The sequence below is a fragment of the Sorex araneus genome, chromosome X (genome assembly GCF_027595985.1).
Source record: "Sorex araneus isolate mSorAra2 chromosome X, mSorAra2.pri, whole genome shotgun sequence".
Taxonomy (NCBI): Eukaryota; Metazoa; Chordata; class Mammalia; order Eulipotyphla; family Soricidae; genus Sorex; species Sorex araneus.
Window position 1 is genome coordinate 304,555,012 of NC_073313.1, and position 24,757 is coordinate 304,579,768.

Genomic DNA, 24,757 nt, shown 5'->3' on the forward strand with positions numbered 1-24,757 from the left:
CAAAGTCTAAGTACTGGCAGGGAGATGGGGACATGAGGATGGCGGGACGCTAGTGGCTGCAGCCAAGGACTGATGCAGAGAAAGAGGCTGAGTAGAGGAGTGCCAGGGCCCAGGGGCCGGGGCGCAGAGAAAGGCCACACTGGGATCAGGACCCGGCATATTCCTCCATCCATGACTCAGACAGAAAATGACCTAAATACTCATGGAGGACCAGTGAAAATGCTGAAGTGTCTTGATGAGAGTTGGTTAACAACAATCAACTGTTTATTTATTTATTTGCTTTTTGGGTCACACCTGGCGATGCACAGGGGTTACTCCTGGCTCTGCACTCAGGAATTACCCCTGGCCGTGCTCAGGGGACCATATGGAATGCTGGGATTTGAACCCGGGTCGGCCGCGTGCAAGGCAAACGCCCTACTCGCTGTGCTATCTCTCCAGCCCCAACAATCAACTGTTTTGTTTCATCGAGGCATCTACACAGCAGTGCTCAGGGGTCCGTATGGAATGCCGGGGACCGAACACGTGTCAATCACGTGCTAGGCAAGTGCCCTCCCTGCTGTACTAAATCTCATGCTCTGCTCCAAGCAAGGGAGCGGGACTGAGCCACACCAAGGAGCAAGGTGGGGGCAGGACCAAGGAACAGGCCACGCCTGGGCCCCCGACCTCACTGCCTCCACGGCACTGTGAACCCATTACTCACTCTCCATTCCATTTTGATTAAAAAATATGCTGTTGGGATTGCTTCATCTTCTTCAGCCAAAAATGGGCTTGGACCTTGATGTGGCTATTTCTGAAAACCAGATGTGCCCTCAGAGAAACCCCATTTGTCATTCCGGGGCTACTGCCACGGCAGGGGCTGGGGTGAGCCCGGGGCCATGCCAGCACCACAGGGTCTCCTGAGCAGCTCCATGAGCAATCCCCAAGCCATTAGTGACCCCTGAGCACTGCCAGGTCTGGCCCCCCGAAGAAATACCACAAAGAGAAGATGACTCGGTCTGAAGTGGCCTTGGCAGCCCCCCAAGAAGCTTCTGGACCCGCGTTGAGCTGCCTCCTGGTGCCCCAGGGTGTGTAGCTCTGGGATGTTACCCACTGGGAAGCGCAGGTCACAGCTGCCCGGAAAACATGGGGCACATGGGCAGGGCCCGTCACCAGCTCCCACCTGAGCTGGTGCCTGACTTCAGAGGGCACGACCTGTGCCGTGTCAGGGCCAGCCCGTCCCTCCCCTGCGCCTGTGGGGGAGCCCTGGGGCTGGGTGCTCACAACGGAGCCTGGGGGCCAAGAAGCTCTTCCCCATGGGTGTCTCCTCTCTGTCCTGGAGGAGGCGGAGACCGCCAGGCAGTGAACGGGCACCAGCTCCAAGAACACCTTGACCTTTGGGGCCGGAGCCTGAGGCAGCTCTTCCCTGAAGCCCTTAGCTGCGAGCCAGAGGGCACAGTGGATGACGACACAGCCATGACCTTGTGACTGATCCAGGCTCAATCCCCAACAGCACATATGGTACCCTGCACCCCTCCAGGGGTGACCCGTGAGCACAATGCCAGGAGTAACCCCTGAGCAGTGTGGGGTATGGCCCCCAAACAAAAACAAAACCAAACCCCACCTAAACAAAACCAGAAGACTGCACAGAGCAAAGTGGCCGTCAGCACTCCTGCCCACACGTCCCGCCCGAGCAGGTTTGCACAGGAGGGAAAGGCTAGTGTGGGGTCGTCTCTGGAGGGGGCTCAAGCATGGCGCCCTCTCAGCCCCCTTCTCCCGGGCTCCACTCCTGTCATGGGCAGCAGCTCTGACCCTCTGCCAAGAACAGGAAGAGGAACCCGGACTCGACTCTGCTGAGAAACATCAGTCCCAAGTTTTTGAATCACACCCGCAGAAGCCACAAGCCAAGGGAAAAACTGAAAACCCGAGGCATCTTTTTTTTCCCTTCCCAACAGTTCCAGTGATGTTTATTACTCAGCCTGGGCTGGAATAACTTTAGACAAAAATAGAAACGGTCTGTGGGTCTACAAAGCCTTTGCACACGTCCCCAATCTCTTCTGGTCTGTCAGGGTGCCTGGTAGCTGGAGTCAGGTCGGGGAGGCTAGAAGACTCCCCCCTGCACACCCCGTCTCGCCCTGCACTGGCCGGAGGGAGACCAGACACGCAGGCACCTTACTAACGGGGCTCTGCGGTTGGGCTGCAGGGCCGGGGGCTCGAGAAACATCAGAGGTCAGCAGGCACGGAGGCTGGCGTGGGAAGGCCCGTGCCACCCAGGCTGCGGCCCAGGCAGAGCGTGGGCGGACAATTCAGGCCAGTGTCCACGGGGGCCATGTGGCCGTGGAGAGCAGCTGTGGAGGCAGTGAGGTCTCCCCCTGGGGAGAGCCGGGCACTTTCCAAGGAGGCGATCGCAGCATGAGGGCCGGCCTAGCCTGGCAGCTCCGGCTGGAGCAGGTACAGTCTGGCAGCTGTGCCCAGGGGAACCTGGGCAGGTCGAGGCAGGTGCTGGCTGCAGGCTGGGAGAATCTCCCGGGCCCCGTGGGCGCTCAGTGGTCCTGGGGTGTCTCCGGACAGCGTGCCCGTCGCTATGTCAGGGGCTGCTTGAGCTCGAACAGGCCTGTCCCGCCCTTGACGACCTTCCCGACCACGAGGCAGGCTGAGGGGGACCGCAGCTCGTCGTGGGCTCCTGGAGACACGGGAACACGCGTCAGAAGGTCGAGAGAGACTCGGGGGGTGGGCATGGCGGGCTGGGAGTGGGGTGGGGGCCAGGCAGCTCTGCGACACCGCGGGAGGGGAGCCTGGGAGCGGGGCCCGCACTGACCCATCATGGTGGCCTGCTTCAGAAACTGGAAGCTCGTCTCGAACGTCATCTGCTGCAGCGGGGAGGAGTTGGAGCGGATCCCGAAGCGGTTCAGCGGCTTGTACACGCCCTCGAAGCACATGTAGTCCGCGACCAGGGAGAGGTGGCGGGGATCCACCGCGATGCCTGTGAGCAGGGGCCATGAGATGGGGGTCAGCGCCCCTGGACACAAGGCAGCGCTGGGCCCGGGGCCAAGCAAGAAGGGCAGGGCCCAGATGTCCTTAGCCCTCAAAGTGTGCCGGCCACATCTGCCCACCGGACTGTCCTCCGAGCCACACACGCCAGGAGGGACAGGTGAGGGCGTCTTGGGGACAGGCCGCCTTGCCCAGGACTGAGTGCCAGCCAGCCACCCTTGCCGTGACCCTCGGGGTCTCTTACAGGCTGTCCAGGCCTCCGTCCCCCGGAGACGGGGCTCCCGCCCTTACCATACACGGCAAACACGTCCCGGATCTCCTTCTCAATGACTCGCAGCGCCGCCTCAATGCCGTAGGTGTTGGCCATGGCGTGGATGTCGTTGGAGTAGAGGCGACGCAAATCCAGCACCTGGGAGGGAAGAGCAGGGACTACATGGGCCGCTCTGCCCACTCCTGCGGTGAGCCCTGGCCACCGGGACGAGCTGCCGAAAGAGTGGCCGGGAGGTGGGCCAGGCTGCGGAGGCCATGCGGGCAGAGCAGCTGCCAGCCCGTGTGCCAGGCCCCGGGTCAGTCTGGTCGTCACCACCAGTGCTAAGACAACTGGTCCGCGCCTTAGAGCCAACAGGAAACGGGCCAATCTTCGTTCAGAGACGACATCGTAGGGCTGAGGCTTGCCTTGGCAGAGAGGAACGTCTTCCGGCAGCCCCTTCACCACGTGCCGGGGGATAGAAGCGGGCTCTGCCTAAGGCCTAAGGCTCCGGTTCAGGCCTCCCTGGGGAGCTGGGCAGGTCATACCCCAGAGGACAGCAGAGTCCCTGGCAGCCGTGCAGGCTGGGTTTAAAGACCCCCTGACGACTCCCTGCACGCCAAGTGCTCCCCCAACGTGGCCTCTGCGGAGGGAAGCACAGGGCCCGGCCTCCAGGAGTCTATGGGCAGCGCCTGGATCCCGAGGCTGAGAGCACGTCAGAAGGTGCTAGGGGACTCTGGAGCGGGGACAGGAGGTATATTGGTGGAGCAAGTGGGAGAGCACAGGTCTCTGCCAGCATCAGCATGCGGCTGGGCCACCTCTGCCCCCTGCCTTCACCAGGTACGTGAGTAGCTCAGTCAGCCACCATCACCGTGCAGGTTCATTTCAGGGGGAAACAATCACTGAAACCAGCCCAGAAACTGGAGGTGAAAAGCCAGGAGGGTGTTTTGTGCTGTAAGCTTCAACTGGGCTGACATGGGCCCCCAGAGGTGGGATCACAGGCCGAGGATGCCAAGCGGGGCGGAGACCTGGTGCGTACCTCGGCGTACTTGAACAGCTCTGGGAGGTTGATGCCTTCCGTGTTTAAGACCAGCTCCTTCTCCTGCCGGCTGTTGGTGGTCTCGTTCAGGAGACACCGTGTGATGCCCTTGGTTGCGTAGACGACGGCATTGTGGGCCACGGACACGACCAGGGAGCTCATGTCAAAGTTAATTTTCATCAGAGGCAGCTTCAACGTCACCTGCGAGAGAACATAAACTCTAGGCACCGGGAGGCGTCTCGGCCCACACGGGCAGTGCTTCCGGTCACCAGAAGGGGAAAGAGCAGTGAGGTGCCATAAAAGCAGCAGCTCGGCCGTCACTCTGGCCACAAGGCGTCGTGTACGCGTATACGAAACCCTGGGCACTGGCTCAAAGCCAGGAATGAAAGGCTGCGCGATGATGCCCAGACACGCAGCCCACCCGGTCTTCAGGGCAACCATGCGCTCCTCGGTGTGAAGGCCTGACACACTCCGGCTGTGCCTGCAGGACTCTGCTCGAGGCTCCCCTAGTGCCAGGGCCAAGAGGGCCTTTGTTTGAAAGTCCCTAAGAGCCCAATGCGTAGGGCATGCTTTCGGGACACAGCAGCTTTCACCAGATTCCTCAAGAAATGTGGAGTAAGAAAGGGGATAACGAGGGTCAGGGAGACAGCCAGAGTGGGCACTGCAAGGCCCCGGGCCCCTCTGTGGGGTCAGCATTCCGAAGCTGCAGGGGGCCCAGGCCCACTGACCTCGCACCACAGGCTCTGCTCCGTGTCGAACTCGTAGCCGTGGATGAAGGGGTGGCACTCGAGCACGGCCCGCACACGGCTCTCGGCGGCCTGGGGCTCTCGGCCGCGGGCCACCCTCTGCTGCTGGCTCAGGGGGCCCTCGGGCGGCGTGTCTCCCTCGGCGCTGGCGCCTGCTTCCTCCTCCTGCTCCTGCTCTTGCTCCTGCTCCGGGGCCTTGTGGGTGTTTTCCAAATGCGCAGCCCCTTCCTCTGGCCGGTCCTCCTCGTCCTCCTCCCCTCCTTTCTCCTCCTCTTCCTCGCTCTCATAATCCACCTGGCAGGGGTTGAAGCAGAGGCAGGCCGCCAGCCTCTACCTGGATCCTGGCAAAAGAATGACCCCCCCCAGGGCCCGCCCACGCTGCACCCCTGCCTCCTGCTCCGGTGGGGCAGGCCGTGTCCTGGCGGCAAGCAAACGGGCACACAGGCGGCGCTGGTTCAGGGCCCTGCAGCCCGACTTCATCTTCCCGCCAAAGGCTGCCGGGTCCTCGAATTGGACCTTGAGTTGCACCCTATGCATTTCCCGCCCCGGAACAGCCTCCTCGCAGAGCACCTGTGGCTCTGACCAAGGTGTGGCCGAGTGCCAGAGCAGGCCCCTCACCTCCTCCTGCTGCTTCTCCTTGCGTTTGGCATCCGAGGCATCAGCGTCGCCCTCCTCGGCTTCTGCGTCCACGATGCGGCCCTCCTCCTCCTCCCCGTCCTGCTCTCCCTGACGTTTGGGGACAGGAGACGGATGAGCCCTGCTGCCAGGGCTGGAGAATCTGCCGATGCACCCCAACACCTGCCATCCACCAACTTGCCGTCCCTACCCCCTGACCCACCTGCTCCCCTGCCCACCCTCTGTGAGTGGCCCACACTCTACCCTCCCTCCACCCGCCCCCCCCACCCCTCCCACACTTCCTAGCCAGAGTGACTCTGTGCTGCTTGGAGCCTGCACCGTCGTCTCGCCAGCCTCCAGCCTGGCACCCAGGCACCTCCACAGCAGAGCTCAGGGGACACTCTTGGTGGTCCCTGGCCAGCCAGGTTGAGGCAGTTCCCTGCTGGGGCCCTGCCACACTTGGGATCATCAGGGACACCTGGGTGAGTGTTTGGGGGCCTCTAGGGGCTACACCGAGCAGTGCTCAGGGGTCATGTGGAACATGCCTAGTATATACCCTTGACCCCTGCACGACCTTCCTAACCCCCCCACTTTTGAAAAAAGCAAAAAGCAGTGGAGCTTTCCATGTCACTAAAAGCAGGAGGTACACAAGATTGTTCCAAACACGTCTGGTGCAGTGGGGATGAAGAGAAAAGATGGGCTGGGTGGAACACTGGAAAACAAAACCAAAACACACCCCAAAATTGTGCTCTTGTTTCTGACCTGGCCCCGGTCGGCTCTAGTCTCCAGGGCGACTACACGGTGTGCAGCGTGGGCAGTACTGGAGCCCCAGTGTGCACGCTGGCCCAGACCAGTCCCTTTCTCAGGGGCGAGGAGATGCAGGCCCAGAGAGGGAGAGCAGCGCGGGGCGGGGCAGCACCGTCTTTGCTCCATGCCCTGTAGCCTCATCGCCTTGTCTCTCAGCGGATGCAGCCACATCTTTCTGCTTCCCAGGGCCCCCCTCTCCTGGGTCATAGTAACGGTCTCACACCCCAGATTCAACATGCATCTCTGGCCCCTGCCAGGCACGCCAGAGCCTCAGCTCACCCGGCCTGAGTGAGCCCAGAGCGTACTTGGCGGCAATGCCTTACAGGGGCACCCTGAGCCAGGCCGCACTGTCTGGGGGTTCCCCACGGCCACCCAGGGCAGAGGGAGCTGCTGGGCTCTCACGGAGATCAGCCACGGTCAGCGTCTCTGCCCAGGCCTGGGGGAAATCACAGGGCGGAAGAACTCACCCTGCCCTGCTCTGCCTCCCCGTCCCGGTCGAGGTCCCGCTGGGTGGCTCTTCGTGTGTTTACATTTCTGAACGCTGAGGCTTTGCTATTCTTCTTTCTGATGGATTCCATCAGGATTTTAAAGAATCTGAAAGAAGAAGACAGCTGTGCAGAGCCTGTTTGGTGGCGGCGTCTCCACCCCCACCCAGGGGTGGGGAGTCACAGTCTCTCACGGCTGACTCGGTGCAGGGGGACAGAGAGGAGACAGATGCCCTTGGGGTGTACTTTGGAAAGATGCTGTCCGCAAAACCACTTCTTGTCATCTAGTCTCAAAACACTACAACATGGGTTAAAAAGGACACACATACACCAACCACCACACTTAGGGAAATAAGCCAAATGCCCCACTCCAGATTAGGTCAAGTTGTGGTCTAGGCACACAGCGGAATACTGTGCCGCTCTAAGTGAGGACAGTATTATGTCCACATCGTGCCGTCTGCTGTGACGAGGATGGACCAGAGGCTGTCATGCTGAGCAGTCAGACAGAAGGGAAGGGCCAGGCCCAGAGTGCTCTCTCACATGGGGGACTTGGGACACGCGCAAGGGAGCAAGAAAGGGCAAAAGGCAGCACAGCTGGAGAACGGACCCACACAGCTGGGGCAGCGGCGGCAGTGGTGGGGCTTTGAATGAAGGGGAGTGATGCTGAGCTTCGTGGGGGAGAGGTGGGTACAATGGGAGTGGGGGTGGGGCTGGAATAATGTGCATGAGAAATCATCACTAACAGAACTGTAAATCTGTTTTTAAAACGGAACTTAATAATAAAAAAAAAGGTGAAAAAAAATACTGAGGGGCCCCAAGTGAGTAGGGCGCTTGTCCTACATATGGTCGACCCAGGTTTGATCCCTGACAGCCCCCTCTCCCCCCACCAATACTGAACACGCAGGAAAGCAGGTTTCCTAGAGACTGACCCAAAAGCAGTTTTGAGTTTCTCTATTATATACAGATACTTTTTCTTTTTGTTTTGTTTTTTGGGTCACACCAGCGATGCACAGGGGTCACTCCTGGCTCATGCACTCAGGAATCACCCCTGGCGGTGCTCAGGGGACCATATGGGATGCTGGGATTCGAACCCGGGTCGGCCGCATGCAAGGCAAACGCCCTACCCGCTGTGCTATCGCTCCAGCCCCACCCCTTTTTTTCTTTTTGGGTCACACCTGGCAATGCTTGCGGGAACATATGGGATGCTGGGAATCGAACCCAGGTTGGCCGCATGCAACGCAAACGCCCTACCCGCTGTACTATCGCTCCAGCCCCCAACACAGATACTTTTTAAATGGAAAGAAAGAAAGGAAGAAAGCAAGCAAGCATCGAAGGGAGAGGGAAAGAGAGAGGGAGGGAGGAAAGGGAAGGACAGGGAAGGGAGAAAGGCTGTTGGTTGCAGGAGGCAAGGACTTTGTTTTCACTGGTGCTTCTCTGGGAAGAGGCCAGCAGCAGGAGGGAGGGAAAGCTGAGTGAGACCTGACTAGCAAGTAAGCGGCAGACAGGGTTTAGAGAGCTCAAGTTCTGGGGGCACAAATAGGGGTTTCCCCTTCTGAGGTGTGACTGCCCTGAAGGGTTGTTTACAGCAAGTGCAAGGCCTGGGAGGAGCAGGCTGCAGAAACCTCCCATCCCACATAAATAATTACAAATAGAACATGATCCCTGGATGTTTCCGAAAGTGCTGGCAACAGCCCCACCACCTGCTGTTTGCAAAGTCAGGCGCACAGAAGCTCTGGCAGTGGAGACAGCCAGCTCGTCCACTCCATGACGGGGGGCCAGAACTCAAACGCCACCTCCTTGCTCAGTGCCCGCTCCCTTCACCACCCTGGCCCGCCCTCCACTGCTGCATGTGTCCACGCTCGAGGCCCGACGCTGCATTCTGCTTGCTTCCCTCCGGTCTCTGCCTACCACCCCAGCCCCACAGAGACAGAGGGGAGAGGCGGGCACCACAGGGACAGAGGGGAGAGGCAGGGAGCAGGCGTGGGAGAGCAAGCAGGGAGACAGCAGGACACGCTTCCGGGGACAGCGACTCCTTTGAGAGTTCCACTGTCGCCACGGGCCACTGGGTTGCCCAAGCCTGACAAAGGCACCAGCTCTGGCTCTTAGGCCCGAGTTGTGGCAAGAGCTGCTGCCCATTGAGCCTTTTCAGGGGCATGTTCCCGCTGGGAAGAAGCCAGGGCGGCTTGGATGGATTTTTGATGCCCCACGGGAATGCAAGTGAAAAGGAATGGAGGCCCAGCCACAAGGCGCGCCTGGACGAGAAGACCCTGGCAGAGAGAAATGTGGGAGGATGGATCCTGTGTGCTCCAAGAACTGCAGCGGCCATGCAAGCTAGGTTCCCCTTCCAAGAGCAGGCTCGTGGCCAGCACGCAGGCGGTGCCTCCTGCAAGGGGGGCCGCCGGGCAAAGGGCAGAGTGGCCTTGGCACTAGGGCAGTGCGGGGAGAGCTGAGAGGTGGCCCGGAGCAGGACTTAGATGACTGACTAGGCTTCGATGCTGGTCTGATCGGTCACTGCCAGCATGGACTCCAGGCCCCCTGAGCACTGGAGTCACCGAAAAAACACATGCCCCAAGTTTTACAAAAGTCTGCCCCACCTTCAGTTATGCGACCCACAGCTTAAATTGTTCAGGAAGATACAAAACAAAAAACAAAACTAAACAAAAAAACCGACACAGACGACAGACACTAAACTAAAGTGTTCCCCGTCTTCAGTTATGTGCCCCATGATTTAAGCAGCCTCACCAGGTATTTACAAACAGATGGATGGGTGATATTTAGAAGGTCAGAGACATCCACAGGGCCGGAGAGGCGGCTCAAAGGGCCAGAGCAAGGCTTCTGGTGCAGGTGGCCCTGTTCTAGCCCCAGCTCCACACGGTCCCCCAGAACTGCTGGGGGAGGGGGACCCCCCAAGCCCAAAAGGAAAACAAAATCTGAAGACTCTTATTTATAAAAGCAAGAGCAAACAATCAAAGGCCAGTGACATGGAAAAAACAAAAAACAAAAGAGTGGGAGGCGGGGAACTTCCTGTTTCTGGTTTTAAACCAGAGATTTGGCACTCCTTGCCCCGAAGGGCCCTGCACCTGCCTCTGCACTCAGTGTTGGGGCCTGTGCTTGCCAAGTGCCCAACGGCCACTTGAGACAAAATAATGCTTGTCTTCCCTATCAGTGAGGAACAGAAGGAGAACTTCTAAGAATCTGGAGGTAACTCGACTTAGAGAAATGGGATTCAAGAGGAAAATGCCAGAAGCTGGAGTAATAGTACAGCTGGTAGGGCATTTGCCTGGCAGGCAACCAACCTGGGTTTGATCCCTGGTATCCCTTCTAGTTCCCTAAGCACCTCCAGGTGCTTAATTCCTGAGTGCAGAGCCAGGAGTGACCCTGGCATCGCTGGGTATCACCCCACCCCCAAGTGAACAAACAAAAAAACAAGAGCCACAAGCCAAATGCAAGTGAACAAAGAAACAAGAGCCACAAGCCAAATGCTGGCTCTCCACATGAGAGAAATGTCCCGGGGCCCACCCCAAGTCAAAGCCCTCCCCACTGCTGGCCCATCACAGAGCATGAGCTGGGGCCCCATTTCCACACCATGCCTGTGGGCGTAGAGGCTGCAGGGGGCGAGACTCATGCACGAGAGAAACTAAGTGTTCCAGGAGTGCGTGCGGGAAACAGACACCCCATGGCCAGGAGAGGTGGGAGGCTCCGGGGCCTGCCCGCTCTGAACGATGATTCCCAAGGACTCCCTTGAGCACCGCTGCCCAGCGGCCGGAGCCCTGCAGGGAGGCACCTGTGCCCTGACCTGGTCTCCATGAAGTGCAGGATGTCCTCGGGCCGCAGGCACTTCTCCTGCTGGTAATACGCGTGGGGCAGGAACTCAAACCTCAACCGGTACACCCGCAACTTGCTCTGCTTCTCCCCGACACAGAAGGACTCCTGGACGTCAATCTTCTGCAGCACCTTGAACCAGAGGGACACAGAGATGGCAGCTGGCCCAGGGCCCCAGGAGCGTCTGAGAACAGGGGCTGGGGCTCCAGGCCAGACACCAGGCGCGTGTGTACCCCAGAGAGAGGCCAAGGGCAGCGGGCGCCAGGAGTGGGTGGCGGCCCTGGGGTGCAGAGGAGTTGTGAGAATGCTGCCGAGTCCTTGGGAGAGCTTCTGACTGACCCTGCCCAGCTCCTGGCACAAAGGCAGCTCTCCACCAGAGGGAGAGGCGCCCTGCTCAGGGCCAGCAGTCTGGTCCTCAGAGAGGGCTCGGGGACGGGCCTCGCCTCCCGCGCAGCAGCCCTGGCCCAGACAATCACCTCTCCTAAGCACACCCTGGTGAGCTGCTTCTTCAGGCTCTTCGCTCTCTTCAGCGCTTTCTTGGTGTTGAACACCGGCACGCTCATCATGGGGGTCTTGATGCTGGCACTGGCCACCATGAGAATCTCCCGCAACCTGTCACGGAACAGGGGCGCAGCTGAGGAGCACAGCACCCACAAAACACAGACAGACAGATACACACACACGCACACACACCTGGTACAGATGAGGAACGCGCATGTGCACATATATGGGCACAGCACCCACAAAACACTGAAAGACACACGGCACAGCTGAAGAGCACAACACCCACTGTCACTTGCACACGCACAGCCGCAGAGCACAGCACCCACTGTCTCTCTCCCTCCCTCTCTCTCTCTCTCTCTCTCTCTCTCTCACACACACACACACACACACACACACACACAGAGCTGCAGAGCACAGCACCCACTGTCTCCCTCTCCCTCTCTCTCTCACACACACACACACACACACACACACACACACACACACACACACACACACACACACACACACAGCTGCAGAGCACAGCGCCCACTGCCTCACGCACAGAGCTGAACAGAGCAGGGGTGGGGCGAGCAAAGCTGAGACCCCCTCATCTCCCTCACACAGGAGCACACACGCACTGACGCGGCCGCACAGGCTCCGACAGACCTTGGTATGCCCAGGGTGACGTTCATCTCGCCTCTGCCTGCGAAGTGGAAGGTGTTGAGGGTCATCTGCGTGGAGGGCTCCCCGATGCTCTGGGCCGCCAGCAGCCCCACGGCCTCGCCCGGGTCGCAGAGCGCACGCTGCCACTTCAGCTGCAGCAGGGTCCTGAGGCTGGAGATGGGCACCACGGCCGGGTGAGGGGCACAGGCACCAGGCTGCCAGCACCACCCGCTCCCTCCCTCTCTCTGAGCGGGTTCCCTAGGCCTGACACACACTGACTCCTTGATTCCTGCCAGGGCAGCTGTAGTGCCCCCATGCCCAGCAGAGACCCCGTCGGCGAAGCAGGCCCAAGCGCTAGTGTGTGTCCTGGGAAGGTCACGTAGCCACTCGGAACCCCTGACCACCGAGAATGTCTGGGTTTCCTGCTCACACCTTCCTTTAGCTTTGTCCCCATTGGCTGTGACAGCTCTAAGAGAGCAAAAACCTCACCCCGCACCAACCGCGAAGACCAGGAAGGGGTTCACTAGGCCATTATGGGGCTGTGGGAGATGTGCGCCACCCCCCCTTCAGTGCCACATGCTTCAGACCTAGGAAATTCATTGTTTTTAGACCATACCCACTGGTGACGGGGGATCATATGGTCAAACTAGAGTTAGCCAGGTGTAACACCTTAACCCTGGTACTCTCTCCGGTCCCACACACCACAATTCTGTAGTTCTGCAACTCTAACCATCCTTCCTACAAAAGCTGGTCCTCTTTTTAAAAACAGTGACAGTAGTGCTCAGTGGTATGTGATTGGGGTCTCCGGCTGAGCTGAAGGTGGCCCCTCCATGCCCTGGTGAGCGTTCCTCGGAAAGCTCTTCTGACATCTTGCCACACTTTGGTGCTGCCTGGCTTCCCAGATGATCTGTCCACTGATCCATCCAGCCTGGACACCTGGGCCTCTCCTCATCGACCTTGGCTGACCTGACCTGTGTGTAAGGTTAGGGAACACGCCTGCTTCCCGGATTACTGACTGATGCTTCGGGGACGGAAGTGAGGGTCTCACGGGCGCCCTGCCAGCCTGTCCGTCCTGTATGATTTCTGGGACCCAAGTCCAAGCTGAGAGCCCCAGATGGTCCTTCTTCAGGAAACCCCAAGTGTAAAGGCTCATCAGAATCACCACATCCATCATCCCCACCCCAAGAAAGACAACCCAGCCGGCCCCATCTGTCCTGGCCAGAGGGGTGTCCCCAGTCCCATCCTGCCAGAGCTGCGCCCCCAGTGGCTGGGGCCCTCGTCCAGCGCACTGGGCAGTCCTGCCGCAGCCAGCACAGCCGTTACCAAGGTGATGTTACCTGTCGAGAGAAAGTGCTGGTCTCCTGTGACTCCGCTCAGCTTCAGCCGCCCACTCGCGACTGTAGTCATCCATCTTCTTCTCAAACGTCTCCGACACCGATGCAAAGTAGATGTCCGGGCGCCAGACGGCCAGGCTGGGGTCGGGGCATGGTGCTGCCCGCTTCTGGTACTTCCTCCGACTGTGCTCGTCTAACTCATACCACATACTCAGCATCTGAAAGCAAGACCGGGCCTCAGTGGCACGGTGAGACCCGGCCAAGGGCTCCTTGTGGCACCCCGGGAGGCTGAGGAGCAGCACAGGCATGGCCTCCCTGGGATGGGCACAGGAGAAAACCCTCGGCAAGGCGGAACCCACCAACTCAAGGCCCCGGCCACAACCATGAGCTCTTGAGGCCGGCCCTCCCCAGCACCGGCTGGAACACAGTCCACTCTCCACCGCGGTGTCCAGAGTAAAGCCGAGAGCTCTCACTGATGAAACTCAGGCGTGTGGCCCAGCCAGGGCTGTCCTGAGCAGGGCAGGACGAGCAGGGACACTGCCAGACCAGCCTGTCCCATCTGTCCACACACGCAGTGTATCTCCACGCCTGAACTGCTCCTGCCTCCCAGCCTTGTGGGGCGTGTGTGTGCGTGTGTGTGTGTGCGCGTGTGTGTGTGTGTGTGTGTGTGTGTGTGGAGGGTCCAACAGCAGAGGAGCAGGTGGTTGGAGTGGGCCCACTTCCTCTGGGAGGGGAGCAAGCCCCTCCCTGCCTCCAACTGGACGGGAGTGAGTCACCTGCTGAGTGTCAGGGCTGCGGCCGTTCTGGTTTGCACCCTCAAGGCCGGCAGCTTTCACTGCAGCCTGCACTTTCTGGGAGTAATTCAGGAAGGCGCCTCTCCTCAGCGGGGCGCCGGAGTGCTTGCTTTGCCACTTCTTGATAGCTCTGAAATGGCGCAGGGCTTTCTGGGGGTCCGCTCTGGACAAAACTTCATGCAGATGCTTCGATTTCATGATCACCTACACCAACAGAACACACAAGGCCAAAGAAATGAAGGTCTCAAGGCAGGGCCCAGGCACGTCGCTTCAGGGGGCAAACACGGCAGGACTGACACGCTAATCAGGCCCCTCAGAGGTGCGGGTCCCCACGGTGAATGGGGGCCTTCTTCACCTGTGCAAACCAGGCACAGGAGCCAGGAGTCGAGTGGGATATGAGGTTGCCCGACTCGCTCAGAAATATGGGCTTTCTGTGAAGAAAGGAGGCTCGGGAGTTGCGGGCGAAGGCTGGTTGCGGTTGCAGAGACGGAAAGCAGCCAGTGCTGGGCACAGCCCTCAACCAGCCCCCAGCACAGCGACTGTGCCAACATGTGTGGTGTGGGGTCTAGGGCTCTGCCACCACCCACAAGTGACCTGAGCTGAGTGTCAGGCTCTGAGCTACTGAGTGGGCGGCGAGGGAACAGAATCAGACAGGGCACAGCGGGCACACTCAGGACCCTCACGACAGCCGGGCGGCCACCCAGCTGTGGGGCATGTGCCTTTCTGCCGCCCTCCATGAGCTGTGAAGCTGCAGTGTCCTGAGGCCAGGCCAGCGCTTTACCAATACTTCCCACTCCACCCTCCAGTAGCCACAGGGCCTGGGTGCCAGCGCGCCCCTACCTCATAGTTGCTGGCGAGGAAGGGGAACTGCTTGGGTTGCAGGAATTGCGTCTTGGGGATGTCCAGGCCGTCCTCCCCGTACAGGAACTGCACCACGCTGCCATCGCTGTCCCGGACTGACAGGTCGTACTGGACCACCAGGCCCTCCAGGTGCTTGATGATACACCTGCGGGAGACCCTCCCTCAGGTCTGGGGTGGGGGACTGCCTGGACCCCAGGGCAGGCTGCCAATGCTGGGGTCACAGGCTGGGTTGGGATGGGTGGTTAGCCCACCCACCGCATCTCGATTCTGCCAGCCTGAATGCTGATGGGTTCTCTTCTCTCTCCCGGGCACCCCCCACCTCTGTCTTCCCAGAGCTCAGCTGCTCCCGTCTGCCTCTCCCCTCCTGCTGCCCGCCCCTCTGTGCTGGCTGCCTCCACTTCTCGTCCTGCACATGAAGAAGCTTCCCAGGAAAGTGCTCCCCTAAGTCCCGGGCTGGTACAACACCAACAGCCATTTCCACTGGAAACGCCCGAGGCCTGATCTCTCATTGCCAGGCCTCACCCTTGCAGACTGTGCCCCCACCTCCCGGGCCCCCCAGACTGCATTTCCCGCTCTCTCTAGCACCCCCCGCCAGGCTGTGTTTCCCCACCTCCTCAGGCCTTTGTCTCGAGGGTCCGGGACATCTCCCTCAAAATCCCGAGGCCACACAACACCCCCTTCTCTCCCCACCTGCACCTCTCACTTCCAATCACATGTAGCCATGCAGACTGGTCCCCTGCTCTCTTGTTTTTTGTCCCCACCTAATGTCCCACGCCATGCTGGTACTTTCTACTGCCACCCTCGGGGGGCACCTGCAGAGATTGCCTGGGACTCTCCAACCGTCCTGTCTTAAGTGCGTTCATGCCTCTGTCCCACGAGGCCCCCTGAACCAGTGTCTCCTGCTCCTCTGTCCTTCCCCCACTGCAGCCAAACGGCTCGGGCATCCTGCTCCACACACGACCCCCAGACTCGCCTGATGGTGCTTTAGAGCCTCTTTTACGCTGAACTTACATTCTTGGTGATTTAAGAAGATGGAGGTGGGTAACCCCTGCTCCTGGGGGACCTGGCTGGGGCACCGTGCCTACAAAGGGAGAGCTCGTCCAAACACAAGGACTGTCCACAGCTGGCTGGTGCTGCCATCTCGCTCACAGTGTCCTTACTGGCCTCCTTGCCATGGTACACGCAGACGTGCTCCCACCCAAACCCTATTCCCGACAAGGGGAAAGCTCAGGGGGGGTTTTTGGCTCAATAAAGAGGGCAATGGAGCAAGCTACCGGAGCATACAGGAGGCGTGCAGTTGGGGGCAGTGTGCCATGGGTTCCAGGGAACATTGTCCCCAACTGGCCCAGTGGACAACAGGCACTGCCTCGTCCATTTCCCATCCAAGCCCCAAGACAGTCTCTATGCTTCAGCCCAAAGAGGACGGTGGAGGAGCTGGCCACTGCTCTTGTCCTGCGGGCACCTTGGAGCTGGCCTTGCTCAGTTTTGGGCTTCAGTGCCCATCACCCTTCCCACACAGGCTGCTCAGGGCGCCTGTTTCTGCAGCAGAGCCAGGGCACGAGAAGCGCATGCCATCTGGGCCAGTCAGACAGACTGCTGCTCCCTCTGGGTGGGGACCCTGATGCCACCCCTAGAGCCTTCTCTGCCTGGTTCTGCCCAGCTGTCTTGCCCAGGGCAGGAGAGGAGCATGTCCCTCTTTCCCCAGGGACTGGGACCTGCGTGCCACAGAACACAGGGTTCCCATGCACAACCCTGATGGGGCTCTGCCACCCCATTAGGAGGAGAAGAACTGCCCTTCTCTCCCTTCTCCGTCTGTGTCCATGGATGCCGCATCCGGTGTGGCTGGGGACATCGACCCAGGCATAGCAGCGAGCGAGCAGGTGTACCTTACCTCTGGAGGTAGCCCGAGCGGCTGGTTTTCACGGCGGTGTCCACCAGGCCCTCTCGTCCTGCCATGCAGTGGAAGAAGAATTCCTGCAGGTAAGGGGAGATCAGCGCTGAGGGAGCAGCCAAAACAGTGCTCCCTTGGGCCGGGGTGGCCCAGGTCTCTGGCAGCCTTACTGCGTGGCCCTGTGACTACCACCCTGTATTCCTGTGGGGGACAGGGAGAGTTCTGTTGCCAACCAAGTACAAACTAGACATTTGCTAGAGCTCATTAGTGTTTTCCCGGTGAATGAGGAGGGTCTCTGGGGGTGGCAAGGCAGTGGGGAGTCTGACATAAACCCATGTGACGCTCCTGCCAGCAACAAGAGCACCAGGAGGGGCAGTGCCTTCTGCCTGGCAGGTGAAAGAAGGAAACAGGAAACAGGATGCAGTGGAGCCGGGATTGCCTCGCTCTGCTCTACAATGAAGGCCCCTTCCCAGCTGGGCAGCCTGCCTGAGGGCTACAACACTGGAAACAGCAGCATGGCCTCTCTTATGTCCAGTGGGCAAATGGGTCATTTGGTCGCCCCCCGCGCAAGATGCGGTGCAAGGTCACAGGTCTCTGTCCACGGAACTGAGAAAGCGAGAGAGAAAAAGCCGCATACGTACCGGAGGCCTGATGCCCGTGAGGAACCTGCCGGTGACGAAGCCTCCCGCCCTGGGGGTGAACTCGTAAGGCTCAAAGCAGGGCAGCGACTTGCCAGATGCCATGAGTGGGGGTCTGCGGCCTTCCAGCTCGATCTGGCCCAGCAGGCAGGAGATCTACAGGGAAGGAACCCACAGGGAACTTAGGATCCCCACAGCCGCCCCAGGGCCACACCCTGGAAAGGCTGAAAACTGCCCACGGGGGTCGGGGAGTGTCCAGGTTTCAGTTCAGTCGGGGCGTTGGGGCCTCCTGCTGTGGGCTTCAGGCTTCCGGTCTGTTCCCGGAGTCTACACCCAGCAACAATTGGTCCCAAAGGCCTGTGGCATGCAAACACAAGCCGCTCTCCTTTGTGAACACGCTCTGAAAGCAGTAGTGACCCAAGGAGGTAACAGGAGGCCACGCTCAGGGTGACGGTGCTTCCAGAACAAGGTTTGTAATGCAACGTTGAGTGGAGAACTCAGGTCACAGACCTGTAGGAACTCAGCTCAGATACCACAGGGCTTATATACATATATACTGAGGTTCTTATTTATTTATTTATTTATTTATTTATTTTTTTGGGAAGGGGCATTAAGGAAGGAGGTCTGAATATATTAATTAAAAATATGGAACGCTTCACGAATTTGCGTGTCATCCTTGCGCAGGGGCCATGCTAATCTTCTCTGTATCGTTCCAATTTTAGTATATGTGCTGCCGAAGCGAGCACGGTTTTTATTTTTTTATTTTTTTAATATTTGCCTATGTCTATGCCTCGGTCTGTACCACCGACATCAGTGGCCAGTGTCTACCGGCAGTGGTCCACTTCTGCGGCGATTTCTCTATGCTTTTGTACTCTGGCAGACTTGAGAATATTATATTTGTCTTTTCTTTATTCTTATTTTTTTCTTGCCAACATTTTAAATGGGAGGTGAATCTTTTTTAAGCCAAGAGAACAGTAACGTGTGTTATGGCAAAGCACTTCCCTTGCAAGCATTAGGCCTGGACTCAATACTGACCACTGCAAAGTACTACTAATAATAGGATAATAGCAACAATCACATAGCAATGAACAACTGCCAATCAAATCTGCCAAGTGCCCCCGAGACCACCCAACCTCCTGGCACGCTGGCCTTCGCTCGCACCTGCATGGTGTTCACGGTGGACCCTTTGGCTCCGGACTGTACCATCATCTGCAGGTTGTTGTCTGGGAACTGTCGGTGCAGGCCGAGGGGCATGCACACCTGCGAATCAAACAAGCGCGTGGGCCAGGAGGCTCAAAGGCCACAACCATTGCATGGCACCTGGAGACAAGAGCCCAATGCCACTCCCGGGAGAGAAGTCTCACTCTGTGCCAGCCTCTTGCCAGAACTCTGCCAGAGCTCCCTGATGGGCACTGGAACACCCTCTACCCAAGCCTTAGGTGACCGACACTGGCCAAAGGGCAGCAAAGGCGCAAACAAAAAGAAAGGGGAAGCAGACAGATGAGCAGTTTTTGAGCCTTTTTTTCTAAATATTTTTAACTCCAGGTTCAACAGAACCAGGAATGGGTGACCTCCCCCCATCTCCACTGTTTCCAGTAACTTGGCAGTCATGCCCACAAACCACCTCTGGCTGGTGCCTTATAATCGTCATGATCCAGAGACTCATTACAAATCAGAAAAGGGCATAAACCGACATACCATACCCATGCTGCTGGACCCTGAGCCAGGCTGTTTTACTTGGGGCGCTCGGGAGTTGGGCTGGTGAGGCCCCGCCCCGCCCCTAGCAGCCAGTTCTGGCCACTGAAAACCTCAAGAACTCAACTGCTGCCATGCTCATGGCCGCTCTCCAAACACTCAGGCCGAGCCTCACCATGAGTGAACCTATTCCTGCACCATGAGCATCGCTGGTGTGACCCAAAAAGAAAAAAAACAAAAGAACAAAAACAGCCCTAACTCATCAAAACCCAGGCTCTCTCCCAATGTCCATGCCACATTCACATTTGCCAGCATGCTGCCCAGGTATATGGGGGCTTGGGGAGCCCTGTGCTGGTGCCACTGGAAGAGCAAAAGGCCCCCAGATAGAGCCTGGAGAAGTGCCAGGAGAGTCTCAGTCTGTCAGAGCAACTGCCGCAGGTTCTGGGACCAAAACAGAAAAGGCAGAGCCCCAGCCTGACAAGCAGCAGCTCAGGGCTGCTTCTGGGCCGCGCCCAGCCCTGCCCCCAGCCCCGCCCCATCCGATTTGCGCTTCCTGGAAGCCGCCCCATCAGGGGCTCTGGAAGGTGCCGGGAAGGCTCCGTTGAGGAAGCCCTCTCTAGGATGGAGCTCCTGAAGTAAGGACTGTGCTCCTGGTAGCCTCAGAGGGGCTGCAAGGTGGTCAGGAGGCCAAGAGAAACTGGCCTTGCTGAGAATCCCGGTGGGCTTCGTGGCCTGGGAGTCCAGAGGAGCCAGGCTGAGGCCAGCTGCTGTGACCACAGGACTGGGAACGGCGGCCCTGGGGCTGAAAGGTGGGGAGAAGGAGGTGTGGTCTGGACTCGGGTGGGGGATTTCCCTTCGTTCTCCACCGAACAAAGAGGGACTCTGGACTCTGGGGGACTTCCCCAGAGCTCCTGCCAAACCAGGGCACTGTGATTAGCTTCTCCACGGCCTCAGCCACCCTTGAGGTCTGGGCTTGCCACGTCCCTGGCTCCAGGCAGGAGCCCAGGGCAGACTGGTACCTCACTCTGCAAGAACCCAGGCCTTCACGCCTGCCTCCGCTACACACGTGGCTTTGGGTCTTCAATGTGCCCCTTTCACCTTGCAGTAGCCCCGCAAGAAAAAAATGTCTTCAGGTTCCTTGAATGCAGGCACTCGAAACCCAAATACTTCACAAAAAATTCCCTCTCCACATTAATCAAAGATCCCTTTGTGCAGACCCAAATAGTGAGACTCAGAACCAGACCCTGGTTTCTCCAACGAATTCCACCCATCCCAACTCACACCGCACACACCTGACTGCCTCAACAGGCAAAGGGCCCAGGTGAGAAAGTGTTGTACCACACGCACTGCCAGGCTGACCTTGTTAATCTCGTTGCTGTAATGGTTCACTTCCTCCTTGAACTTCAGATCAATCATGTTAAAATCTCGCTGGTCTTTGCCCAGATGGGCATCCTGCCATTTCCCTCGGACCTCATCACATGACGCAGCCTCGGGCAGGTTTAACGCGGCCCTGACGGCCTAGGAAGGGGGAGGGAACGTGTCAGAGGCTGCAGCGGAGACAGGAGGGGGTGGGGGGTGGGCCGCACTCTGCAGCAGGCCCGGCTCTCCTGCCCGCTGCCCCTCACAGGGTCCTCCTCACCCGGGGCCCGCAGCCAGCAGACTCTTCAACGATCCGGCGCCTCTCAGCATCCGCCTTCGGCTTCACTAAAATGTCCTCCACACCTGGGAAGCCAAACACACAAGCTCAGGCCGCCTTCTCCCAGAACCGCAGTGGGTCGGGACAAGTGTGTGGTGACACAAGGAAGCACCTGAATGATGATGATCACGTTAGGGAGAAACTGTCCCACCTGGGAAGGGCTTCCCAGAGGCCAAGCCCCCGCTGTACACACGACAAAACCGAGGTGCAAACTGCAGCGACTCCCTTCCACAGGGACAATGTAAACCCAGACCTGTGACCCAAACTGGTGCGTTAGGCATCCACGAGACGGCCTCCACTAAGGAAGCAGCTGCTGGACGCAGAGACTAGAGGTGAGGAAAGACGTGTGGGTGGAAGCTTCAGCTTTAGGGAAAGAAGTGAGCGGGAGGAGGAACAGGCAGGGTTTGGCCTTTCAAGAAAGTCACAGGCCCAGCACACAGCTGCGATAAAGCACTTCCTTTCTTTGAACCTTTTAGTTTCGGAGGGCTGCGCGTGGGAAAACAATGGCTGGGCTCCCCATCTGGAACCCCACAGTAGGGTGCTTGAGGCTTGGTAGCTACTGTGGAGCCCTGCAGCGAGGGGAAGAAACGGGGGCTCTGAGGAAGCTACTGGCACGGGAGTGGTTCCTTCCTGCGATGGATCCAGGCTCTGGGGCTAACCCTGCACTGACCCCTCCCACTGGCCGGGCAGGAAGGCAGCGTCCCAAGCCCACCCTCTGCTGGGGGGGCTTGGAACAAAGCTTGGCCTTTCCACCAGTCTCGGCTAAGTGGCTGGTGTTTGCACTCAGGCGCTAACATCTCTGGCTACGCGCACCAGGCAGAGCGGTGGCTTGTGTGCTCACGCGTGTCCTCACCTACGGAACTTCTACTTTTCACCCTGCACGTGTCTGTGCAACGGGAGCCATCTCAGCCATAATGTGAAAACCTTGAAAGGGTTTAAAAATTTGTTCCCAGGATGTGGCTAAAAAAAGCCACGCTGCACCTGTCCAAACCACAATGACTGGGAGCCACAGGCCTGAGGACGGACTTATGTCGACTTTTCTACAGTTAATGTACATTGCATAGTTTAGAACTGCTTTAAAGGATAATTACATGAATGAAAACAATTCAAATATATACATCAGTATTATTATGTAGAATTTTATGTATTTATATACATAAGTGATGTAATAGATCATTTTATATACTACATCAAACAATTTTTTTCAAAAAATCATTCTTGTTTTTCAAAATATTTTGGGTCATAAGGACAAAACAACACACACACACACACACACACACACACACACACACACACACACAAAATCACAAAATCCGGTAGTGCTCAGGCCTGACCCCAGCACTCAGAGATCACTGTTGGCAGGTTTGGGGAACCCTATGAGGTGCTGGGGATTTAACCCAGGTCGGATACATGCAAGGCAAGCACCCCACCTGCTCTGGATTCAAAATCATTTTTCTTAATGTTTACACATAAAGTGCACTGTGCAGGCCCCACTACAGGCCAATGGACAAAGTCCACTGTGGCAGCCCAGCAGTCCACCCACAGGGTGTCTCTGCCCCACTTGCACAGGGTCATCCCCGAGCAGCCGTGACCTCACAAGCAGGCTGGATGGGAACCACCGTAGCAGGGTCCCGCTCACTGCCCTGAGCCGACCCGGGGCATCAGCACAGCCTCTGCGCTCTGGCCCGGCCTGGGGTCAGGAAGGACACACCTATGCTGTGTCTTCCAGTCCAGGGAGGAAAGAGGTTGTGTCCCTCCCCTGACTCACAGGCATCCCTGAGAGCTGTTGGCATGCAGGAAGGTGCTGGCACCTCCCCCGGGTGCCCAGGGAAGCCGGAGAGAAGGGTCACAGCGCAGTGAGGGTGCTGAGAGACTCGTGGTGGATGTGGTGGACGGGGAGTTGCCGTGTGGGGAGGGACGCAAGCAGAGTGGGGCCACCGCGCCGGGGCCCACCAGCACTCACCCAAGGTGAAGCCTCTGTAGAGCTGCAGGTAGGCCGTGAAGAGCCGGGCCAGGCAGGTGAGGACGCGGCCGCTGGTCTGGCCCCCGTAGACCTCGTAGCAGCAGTGCACCAGGCCGTAGGCGGAGCTGCCGTAGTGCGCCTTGTCCAGCACCCCGCAGAGCAGCTCCCCGGCCCTGATGATCACCTGCAGGGACGGCCTTGAGGCTGAGCTGGGGTGACACTTGGCGTGCACGGCCCCCCTCTCTGCCCAAGCTGGCCTGTTAGAGGACACTGTCCTCCACTGCACACCCTCCGCTCCCTCGCAGAAAGTCAGGCACAAAGGCCAACCCTGCGGTTTTCAGTTCTGAAATACGGCCTAAGGGCTCAGCTAGACCAATGGATTTAAAAAAATTGCTTTCTGGGGGGTCTGGGAGATGGCTCAAGGGGCTAGAGAGCAGGTTTTGTTTTTGGGAGGCCCATCTTCCGTCCCCGTCCCTGGAACCAGGGGGTCCCCTGAGCACTGAGCCAGGAGTAGTTCCCAACTTTCTGGGGCATGGTCCCCAAACCCAAGCATTTTGTGGGGTACCCCCGCACCCCACACACTGTCATGTACTCCCCAGTCCCCCTTTCGTCCCTCACTATCACGTCCTCCTCACAGGGCTGGAAGTGGGAAGGTCCAGACCCGGCCTTGGACGAGGCTCTCCCGTCGCTGTACTCTGGGAGCACTGTGACCTCCCTAGCACCCGCGGTCTGACTCAGCACTGTCACAGAGCTGGGGGAGTGCAAGGAGCTTGAGCTGTAAATGGGGGTGCGCAGCAAACCAATGGACTAGGAAAGGGAAGTGGCAGTTTCGCTTCTGCACAACGCTCCCCTCCCCCCGCGACAGAGGACCACAGTCAGAAGCCGAGGGACTTCTGTGCTCCCCCTCCAAGAACATATGGTGGTCTTGGAAATCTTTGTTGGGGGAAGCACCGACCTGCCCCTATGGCAGGGCATGCCTAGATGGGCGCTCTGGCCGGTGCCACCTGCCACTCCCGGCCCTGGCTCCTACGGCCTCGAGCTGGGAGATGCGGACCACTCAGAGAACTGTGCCGGCCTCATGCCACTTGGGGCTGCTTGCTTTCTGGGGCTGGGACACCCAGTGGCGCTCAGGAAACCACGAGGAGCTGGGAACGGAAACTGGAGCTCTGGCAGGCAAAGCAGGACCTCGGCCCTGGGCCATGGGTCTGGGACAGCACAGGCCCTGCCTCTCCAAGGCCTGCAGTCAGGGCCAGAAGCCTTCTGCGGAAGAAGCCTGCCCAGCTGGCCAGGAGGATGATCCCAAGGCTCAAAGGCCAGAGGCTGGCCCTGACCCTTTCCACAAGCAAAGGGTCGCCAACACAGCCACAACTCCCCGGCTGAGGCACAGAGCATGCCCGGGGGGTGAGGGGGGAGGAGAGGCGGGGGGGGGGGCTCCAGTTCCTTATTTCTGCTCTAGATCAGTCTGCCTGCATACCCCAAGCCCGCAGCAGCCACACCTGGGACTCGCACATGGAGTCGGGGTTGAAGCCGGGAACGGGCCGCGGGGTGTCCTGCACCCAGGCCTTCCCGCTGATCTTCGCCTTCCCAGACAGGTTCAGGGGGAGGTGGTCCTCCGGGATGATGTTGATGAGCAGCGTGGACACGACCTGGAAGGGAGAGCACAGAGCTCCAGCGTGAAGGGAAGGGGTGAGATGCTCCCTCGAGGTACCCCTCTCCATGAACACACCACTCGGACCCGTGGGACCTGCCAGGTTGGCTGACTTTCCTCCTACAGATGTGAGGATGGGAAAGACACCAGATCTGCATTCCTCCAAACAGTTCTTTCTTTTTTTTTTTTTTTGCTTTTTGGGTCACACCCAGCGATGCTCAGGGGTTACTCCTGGCTTTGCACTCAGGAATTACTCCTGGCGGTGCTTGGGGGACCATATGGGATGCCTGGGATCAAACCCGGGTCGGCCGCGTGCAAGGCAAACGCCCTACCCGCTGTGCTATCGCTCCGGCCCCTCCT

General features: G+C 58.8%; 1 protein-coding gene and 1 non-coding gene across 2 annotated transcripts in view; both read right to left on the reverse strand.

The window, feature by feature from the left end:
- Window positions 1-246: 246 nt before the first annotated feature.
- Window positions 247-24,757, reverse strand: part of POLR1A (RNA polymerase I subunit A) — a 57,621-nt gene continuing 33,110 nt past the window's right edge. The window contains exons 15-34 of the mRNA XM_004612092.2: window positions 24,246-24,395; window positions 22,750-22,933; window positions 20,730-20,812; window positions 20,450-20,608; window positions 18,557-18,655; window positions 17,399-17,551; window positions 16,758-16,840; window positions 14,846-15,011; window positions 13,988-14,209; window positions 13,215-13,429; window positions 11,881-12,048; window positions 11,205-11,340; window positions 10,703-10,860; window positions 6,889-7,015; window positions 5,618-5,725; window positions 4,982-5,293; window positions 4,254-4,454; window positions 3,259-3,376; window positions 2,795-2,959; window positions 247-2,659 (exon numbers count right to left, since the gene is read on the reverse strand). Of these exons, the coding sequence (XP_004612149.1) occupies window positions 2,559-2,659; window positions 2,795-2,959; window positions 3,259-3,376; window positions 4,254-4,454; window positions 4,982-5,293; window positions 5,618-5,725; window positions 6,889-7,015; window positions 10,703-10,860; window positions 11,205-11,340; window positions 11,881-12,048; window positions 13,215-13,429; window positions 13,988-14,209; window positions 14,846-15,011; window positions 16,758-16,840; window positions 17,399-17,551; window positions 18,557-18,655; window positions 20,450-20,608; window positions 20,730-20,812; window positions 22,750-22,933; window positions 24,246-24,395 (3,108 nt within the window). The 3' untranslated portion in view covers window positions 247-2,558. The remainder of the gene's footprint in view (window positions 2,660-2,794; window positions 2,960-3,258; window positions 3,377-4,253; window positions 4,455-4,981; window positions 5,294-5,617; window positions 5,726-6,888; window positions 7,016-10,702; window positions 10,861-11,204; window positions 11,341-11,880; window positions 12,049-13,214; window positions 13,430-13,987; window positions 14,210-14,845; window positions 15,012-16,757; window positions 16,841-17,398; window positions 17,552-18,556; window positions 18,656-20,449; window positions 20,609-20,729; window positions 20,813-22,749; window positions 22,934-24,245; window positions 24,396-24,757) is intronic.
- On the reverse strand, window positions 18,035-18,141 carry LOC129400379 (U6 spliceosomal RNA). Its single transcript, XR_008627622.1, has one exon. It is a non-coding gene; the product is annotated as a U6 spliceosomal RNA (small nuclear RNA).